Here is an 8,385-nt window from a genome sequence, read left to right as displayed (position 1 = left end):
TTTTGAAGTTAGTATTGCCAAGTTTTGCATGCTCCTTCTTATAAACCATTTTTTAGACAAACAAATGAATTTTGAAGTTAGTATTGCCAAGTTTTGCATGCTCCTTCTTATAAACTATTTTTAGACAAACAAATAAATCTTGAACTTAGTATTGCCAAGTTTTGCATGCTCCTTCTTATAAACCATTTTTTAGACAAACAAATGAATTTTGAACTTACTATTGCCAAGTTTTGCATGCTCCTTCTTATAAACTATTTTTTTAGACAAACAAATGAATTTTGAACTTAGTATTGCCAAGTTTTGCATGCTCCTTCTTATAAACTATTTTTAGACAAACAAATAAATCTTGACTTACATTTATATAAGAGAATGATGTCATTGTCATATCTTTACCTCCTTTCATTTGGTTGCATAATTACTTTTTTTAAAGGACCACAGATCATGTTAATTTACATGTCATCAGTTGACAGTGCTATGTTTGTTTTGTTTTTAAGGCTTGAATACAGGTACATGAAGTTAGTCCAGTCAAGTTCCAGTAAGGAAGGTGAGCTTCCGTCAGCAGAGAGTTGTGCAATTGATGATGATGATGAAGAACAATACGAGGATAGCCTTTCATTTAGTGATAAAGGAAATGGACTTCTTGGAAAATTCCGAGCCATTCGAGTTGGAAACAGTAAGGTAGGTTTCAGTAGGAGAAGATAAGTCTTGTAACCAAGTATGTGATAATTAGTGCAATATGGTTAAATTATCTAAGTGTGCAGTACATAAGATACCAAACATAAAATACTATATCAACAGTAAAAAACAAAAATGTTTTTAGCACATTGAAAGATGAAACCTATATTACATATTTCAGCTGACTAGTGTCAGTAACACAGTACCATTATCAGGGATACTTGTAGTATTCTTTAGGTACTTTGTGCTACAGTTGTGTGATTCAAATTACATTTAGATTTAAAGGTAACATTTCACAATCAATTTGTGTATAGGGAATTTGTAAAGTATATTTTATCCACAAATAAAATCAATCTCTTCTTATGATCTCCATCTGGTGCAAGAAATTCTTATAAAAATGACAAATCTGAAAACTAATATTCGTTAAACAGATCTAACTGTCAAATATGCCAAGTCTGTTGAGTACAAACTATCAAATGTTGTTATTTGTATGTGAAATATTGATATAAAAACCATATATTGAACATTTTCTTCTGGAGAAGAGAAAGGTCAGAGGGGATTTGATTGAAGTGTTTAAGATTATTAAGGGTATTGATAATATAGATCCATTAAACGTTTTTGTGTTTAGCAGTGAAAACAGGGATCATAAATTCAGATTTTGGCAGCGTTGGAGTCGTCTGCATTGTAGACAGTATTACTTTTCAAACAGGGTGGTTGGCTTTTGGAATGAGCTGCCTTTGAGGGTGGTGGAGGCAGAAAACTTAACTTAGTTCAAGAAAAGATTGAATGAATACATACGTAATAAGGGGTGGTTATAGTTGGGAGAGGGAAGGGACATCCTTTGTGGGCAAATAAGCTCCTTTATGTCCCTTTAAAATTTTAAGAATGTTAAAGGCTGATTTCCACATCGTAGTTAACATTAATAAGCTTGTATGCAGAAGCATAAACAAATACAAAATACCATTCATATAGTAACAAACTGTTTTTTATTATAATACATCCAATATCTTTAATTTTCCAGTATTTCTTCTGTTTTTTGTATTTCTTCTAATTCTTGTAACTTCTAATTAATTTTTAATTTTTTTCTTTCTATGTCTCTAGTACAAATATTGTAATAGAAAAAAAAAAAATTCCTGTATATTAGTGATGAATAACTACATGAACATTTTTCTCTATTTTGAAAGTAAAAATTTACTAAAAAATAATCACATTACGTGATTTATACAAATCAATTTAGAAACTCAAAAATTGTAAAAGCAAAAACCATGCCTGAGCTCCACTTCTCCAAGTTTATATATATAAAACAATGAAGTTTTACAGGCTTATCCATACAAAACTTTCTCCAGTGAATTTTCAAAACTACCATAAGTTTAACGAGATATTGAAAACTATTTCCTGCTACATACTTGTAATAATATTATTAACTATTACTAACTGATCTTTGCTAAAATATAGTTAAGATGTACAGAATGAAAGTCAAAATATTTATCTCATTATTCTAACTTTTATTATGTCCTTCACATGTATTAAATTCTTAGTCTATTTGTAGTTTAACCAAGATACATTAATCTTACTAACATAAATAACTAAATGAAATGAGATCAAACAAGATGACTGCATTAAGTCAGAGCTGGTTAAGAAAAAATAGGGAACATAAAAAACGACGAGTCTCATGGGCCAGATAATATTTATCCAAGAGTTTTGAAGGAGGTTAAAGATTGGATATGTGAGCTTCTTATTACTATTATGTGTCAGTCCTTGAATACTTGTAGTTACCCAACATTCATATTTGAAACTAGGCCTAACATTACATACCTGTAGTTACCCAACATTCATAGTTGAAACTAGGCCTAATATTACATATCTGTAGTTACCCAACATTCAAAGCAATACTTTTGCTGTAATATTCTAGTAGACTAATCAGTCTCTTGTCTTGTCCTTTCCATTACACATGTGGTATACTCTTGTGCACAAATTTTCCATAATGCAGTCAACAAGGCCTGCTGTCAGGATGTTCAACAAATAATATATTGTACATAATAGGTCCATTACTTTCAGTTCATTTAAAAATGGAGTAAAAACACAAAAATGTAAAAACTACAATCTTTAATAAACAAAAACAATGAAAACACAACGAAATGAAAAGTAGGTGTTTATAATGGGTGTGTTGCTCTGGCAAGAAAAAGGTGTAAAAAAGAAACTCTTACTAGCCCTGTAAGCTAAAGAATAAAAAAAAAGAATGTTAAACTGAAATACAATGAAACAAGATATTTTTAAAGTTAAACAAAGTCAAATGAAATTCTCTAAATGAAAATCAAAACTACATTAATAAAACATAACAAAGCTGTAAATCAAAAATCTGCCTAACAGAGAAGAATCTATCTTTTAATACTAAATATTCAACAGAGAAGAATCTGTCTTTAATACTAAATATTCAACAGAGAAGGATCTGTCTTTTAATACTAAATATTCAACAGAGAAGAATATGTCTTTTCATACTAAATATTCAACAGAGAAGAATCTGTATTTTAATACTAAATATTCAACAGAGAAGAATCTGTCTTTTAATACTAAATATTCAACAGAGAAAAATCTGTCTTTTTAATACTAAATGTTCAACAGAGAAGAATCTATATTTTAATACTAAATATTCAACAGAGAAGAATCTGTCTTTTAATACTAAATATTCAATAATAACAGAGCCAGGTTGCTCATATTATTCTGCCCCTGCACGTAATCCTTGTCCACTGCTGTTTGTCTCCCGGTGAGACAGCTGTAAGTTTTCGGTCTTACAATGCTAAAGTTCAGAGTTCAATTCCCAGTGGTGGACACAGCAGATAGCCCAATGTGACTTTCCTCTAAAACAAGCAAACAAACAAACCACTGCTATTCAAGTGCAAGGATGGGACAGCTCCTATACCATTAGCTAGTTCGCTGACAGAAAAGATGGCCTTCTGTCCTTTGACATCATGCACTATCATCCTGCAAGAGAATATGACTAATGTCCAATTAGTGAACGGCTAGAATAAGGAAAAGTTAGGATAGATGATTACTTGAGCAACTCTCTACATTCCAAACTGAACTGAAATAAAACTGAAATTTCAACAAAATTTACATATAAACTAAGGAGGTCAAATAACACATGCTACTGTCTTGTACCACACAGCTAACACAAGATACTGTTATGTACCACACAGATAACAAACAGTACTGTTCTGTACCCCACAGCAAACAAATGGTACTGTCCTGTACCACAAAGATAACAAACAGTACTGTCCTGTACCACAAAGCTAACAAATGTTACTGTCCTTTAACACACACCCTAAACACAATACTTTCCTGTACCACACAGATAACAAACAGTACTGTCCTGTACCACACAGCTAACAAACGGTACTTTCCTGTACCACACAGCTAACAAACAGTACTGTCCTGTACCATACAGCTAACAAACAGTACTGTCCTGTACCACACAGATAACAAACAGTACTGTCCTGTACCACACAGCTAACAAACAGTACTGTCCTGTACCACACAGCTAACAAATGGTACTGTCCTGTACCACACAGATAACAAACAGTACTGTCCTGTACCTCACACCCTACACACAGTACTGTCCTGTACCACACAGCTAACAAACAGTACTGTCCTGTACCACACAGCTAACAAATGTTACTGTCCTTTAACACATCACAGCTAACAAACAGTACTGTCCTGTACCACACAGATAAACAGTACTGTCCTGTACCACACAGATAACAAATGGTACTGTCCTGTACCACACAGATAACAAACAGTACTGTCTTGTACCACACAGATAACAAACAGTACTGTCCTGTACCATACAGATAACAAACGGTACTGTCCTGTACCACACACCCTACACACAGTACTGTCCTGTACCACACACGGTACCTATAAAAATTTTCTTTTTTCACTTCTGTTTTTTAACAAAGTAGCATTACACTGGAACTTTTGAACAATATAAAATTATCATGAAGATATGGATTTATCTGTGTGTATCGTTACCTGTGACCATGTGTTTGTCCAAACATTTCTTGTTGATCTATTTCTAAAATATTGAGTGTGTGTGTATACTACTTTCAAATGGTTTTACACATCAATCTTCCTATGTTCCAGATCTGGCATTAATAATTGCCAGATATGTCAAAGTATATTCCAGACATTCTAGGTCTGGTTTTGTTTTATATTGGAATATACCAGATCAATAATCAGCTATACAGTTCAGGTATCATTACATTTGCTTCTTAACCCAAGTGATCAGTGTTATTAGAACAAAAATAAGAGTTAAAAATATAATGAAACTGCAATGTATGTTGGAAAAAAAGTTATCAAATTCAAAATTATCAATTGATAATTTGGTCTGAAATTTTGAAACTTAAAAATGTTAATTTTTCTCCCTAAGTAGTTGTATTTGTAAAATGTTTTTAATACTACATTAAAATAGACTGACCCTAAAGGGCAAGATTAAGCTTGAAAATTTCTAGATAGTAATTAAATATGTTAAATTTAGCATTCGGATTATTGTAGAAGTCACATTTTAAAGTCAAAAATAGTTTGTTATCAACAGAAAAACTGCTCCCTCTGAGATTTATGGATGTTGCAAAAAAAATTAACTTCTTCAGCATTGAAAGATTAGTAATTGTTAATCAAAGTCAGAAATAAAAGGTTTGATAGATTTGAAGATCCAGTTATTACAACTAGAAATTAAGAATTTAAACAATCATGTTATTACCTTTAGTGTTCTTAATGAAATACAGATTATATTGTCTTATGAACTGTAAGTTTCTCAACAGGTTGTACTGTCTTATCAACTGTAAGTTTACAGCAGGTTGTACTGTCTTATGAACTGTAAGTTTTACAACAGGTTACACTGTCTTATGAACTGTAAGTTTTACAACAGGTTGTACTGTCTTATGAACTGTAAGTTTTACAACAGGTTATACTTACTCATGAACTATAACTTTTATGACAGGTTATACTGTTTTATGAACTGCAAGTTTCACAACAATTTATACTGTCATGAAACTTACAGTTCATAAGCTATAGTTTCATGATAGGTTGTACTGTCTTATGAACTGTAAGTTTTACGACAGGTTATACTGTCTTATCAACTGTAAGTTTCATGATAGGTTGTACTGTCTCATGAACTGTAAGTTTACAACAATTTATACTGTCTTATGAACTGTAAGTTTCATGACAGATTATACTGTCTTATGAACTGTAAGTTTTATGACAGGTTATACTGTCTTATGAACTATAAGTTTCATGACAGGTTGTACTGTCTTATAAACTGCAAGTTTTACAACAGGTTATACTGTCTTATGAACTGTAAGTTTACAACAGGTTATACTGTCTTATGAACTGTAAGTTTCATGACAGATTATACTGTCTTATGAACTGTAAGTTTTATGACAGGTTATACTGTCTTATGAACTGTAAGTTTTACAACTGGTTGTACTGTCTTATGAACTGTAAGTTTTACAACAGGCTATACTCACTCATGAACTATAACTTTTATGACAAGGTTATACTGTTTTATGAACTGCAAGTTTCACAACAATTTATACTGTCTTATGAACTGTAAGTTTCACAACAAGTTGTACTGTTTTATGAACTGCAAGTTTCACAACAATTTATACTGTCTTATGAACTGTAAGTTTCACGACAGGTTGTACTGTCTTATAAACTGTAAGTTTCACAATTTTGTATCTACATATTTTTGTAAATTAACAAAGCATTAGTATGATAAAGAAAGAAGAAATTAATTGTACTTTAAAAACATAAGAGAAGGATTAAAACCTTGTGGAAGTCCTGAGTTGGCTTTAATATACGTGTACCTGTAGGTGTATACTTGGGACCCTGACACAGAGGGGGTGTGGAGTCCAGACAGTTAGTATCATTAATTACCTGCTGGTCTGACAAAGAAGGTAGTGTATCCTTATCTACCATTACATATAGGCACTGTACACTGATTATAATTATCTGTCTGTAATATCAGCACAATAGTAACACTGTTCACTGATTATAATTATCTGTCTGTAATATCAGCACAATAGTAACACTGTACACTGATTATAATTATCTGTCTGTAATATCAGCACAATAGTAACACTGTACACAATTTATAATTATCTGTCTGTAATATCATCACAATAGTAACACTGTACACTGATTATAATTATCTGTCTGTAATATCAGCACAATAGTAACACTGTACACTGATTATAATTATCTGTCTGTAATATCAGCACAATAGTAACACTGTACACTGATTATAATTATCTGTCTGTAATATCAGATATAAGATTGACTGTAATACTCATAACTGTCTATAACACTGACTGTAATACCCATCTCTGTTTATTAGAGTGACTGTAATACCCATCACTGTCTATTAGACTGACTGTAATACCCATCACCTTCTATCAGACTGACTGTAATACCCATCTCTGTCTATCAACTGACTGTAATACCTATCTCTGTCTAACAGACTGACTGTAATACTCATCTCTATCTATTAGACTGACTGTAATACCCATCACTGTCTATTAGACTGATTGTAATACCCATCACTGTCTATTAGACTGACTGTAATACCCATAACTGTTTATAAGATTGACTGTAATACCCATCACTGTCTATTAGACTGACTGTAATACCCATAACTGTTTGCAAGATTGACTGTAATACCCATCACTGTTTATCAGACTGACTGTAATACCCATCACTTTCTATCAGACTGACTGTAATACCTATCACTATTTATCAGACTGGCTGTAATACCCATCTCTGTCTATCAGACTGACTGTAATACCCATCACTGTTTATCAGACTGACTGTAATACCATCACTTTCTATCAGACTGACTGTAATACCTATCACTGTCTATCAGACTGACTGTAATACCCATCACTGTTTATCAGACTGACTGTAATACCCGTCACTATCTATCAGACTGACTGTAATACCCATCTCTGTCTATCAGATTGAATGTAATTTTATATTTTATCTGTATCTGTATCAAACTGTATGTTGTGTATTTATCTGTCTATCCATATCAAATTGTCTGGAAAAAATTTTATCTTTCTATCTCCTGTTTTATTTTAATTTCATTATCTGTTAAGTCTTTCAAAAATCAAGTGTTAAATATATTATCAGATGTTTTACAGCCAATTCTCTAAGTGTTTAAACAATGTTTTCAGTGTCTTTATAACTTCATTTCAGAATGTTTTAATAATGAGTAACTAGATATTTAGATTACTGATGACAAGGAAGAAAAAAACTCCCTTAAGAGAGAAGAAACACTAAATGGTTGTTATCATTTACTGGTAAATCAGATTTTGTATTGAATGTTAAACCATAAACAAAACAAAAACACATCACTTGAAAATGTGTAATTTTGTGTTTAAAAAACCTTCAGTACTTTAGTAGACAATTTTTTTATATTAATTAATTTAATATTTGTTAATTATTTTTATCAATAACAATTTTAAATATTCATGTTTCTACATAAACTTTCCATATCTAACACTATGTCATTTATTAGAGGTTTTCTGATAAAAGAGTTAGCACACCGGATCACACACAAAAGGTCCAGTGAATTTTAAAAAAACACCCAAAACTTCAGTGCTTTCAAATAATTTACTATTATAATAGTCAACTATTTGAAAGCACTTGAGTTTTGGG

At 31.7% G+C, this 8,385-nt stretch overlaps 2 protein-coding genes across 2 annotated transcripts in view; both read left to right on the top strand.

Annotated features, from left to right (window-relative positions):
- LOC106471289 (UPF0577 protein KIAA1324-like homolog) overlaps window positions 1-275 on the top strand; it is a 6,796-nt gene extending 6,521 nt beyond the window's left edge. Inside the window, exon 5 of the mRNA XM_013931888.2 lies at window positions 264-275. Within this exon, the coding sequence (XP_013787342.1) occupies window positions 264-275 (12 nt within the window). The remainder of the gene's footprint in view (window positions 1-263) is intronic.
- Window positions 276-453: 178 nt separating this feature from the next.
- The window catches only part of LOC106471288 (UPF0577 protein KIAA1324-like homolog), a 13,162-nt gene continuing 5,230 nt past the window's right edge, over window positions 454-8,385 (top strand). Inside the window, exon 1 of the mRNA XM_013931887.2 lies at window positions 454-678. Coding sequence (XP_013787341.1) covers window positions 454-678 — 225 coding nt within the window. The remainder of the gene's footprint in view (window positions 679-8,385) is intronic.

The sequence above is a fragment of the Limulus polyphemus genome, unplaced genomic scaffold (genome assembly GCF_000517525.1).
Source record: "Limulus polyphemus unplaced genomic scaffold, Limulus_polyphemus-2.1.2 Scaffold4518, whole genome shotgun sequence".
Taxonomy (NCBI): Eukaryota; Metazoa; Arthropoda; class Merostomata; order Xiphosura; family Limulidae; genus Limulus; species Limulus polyphemus.
The sequence above is the reverse complement of the archived record's forward strand: the minus strand, read 5'-3'. Positions and strand labels throughout refer to the sequence as shown.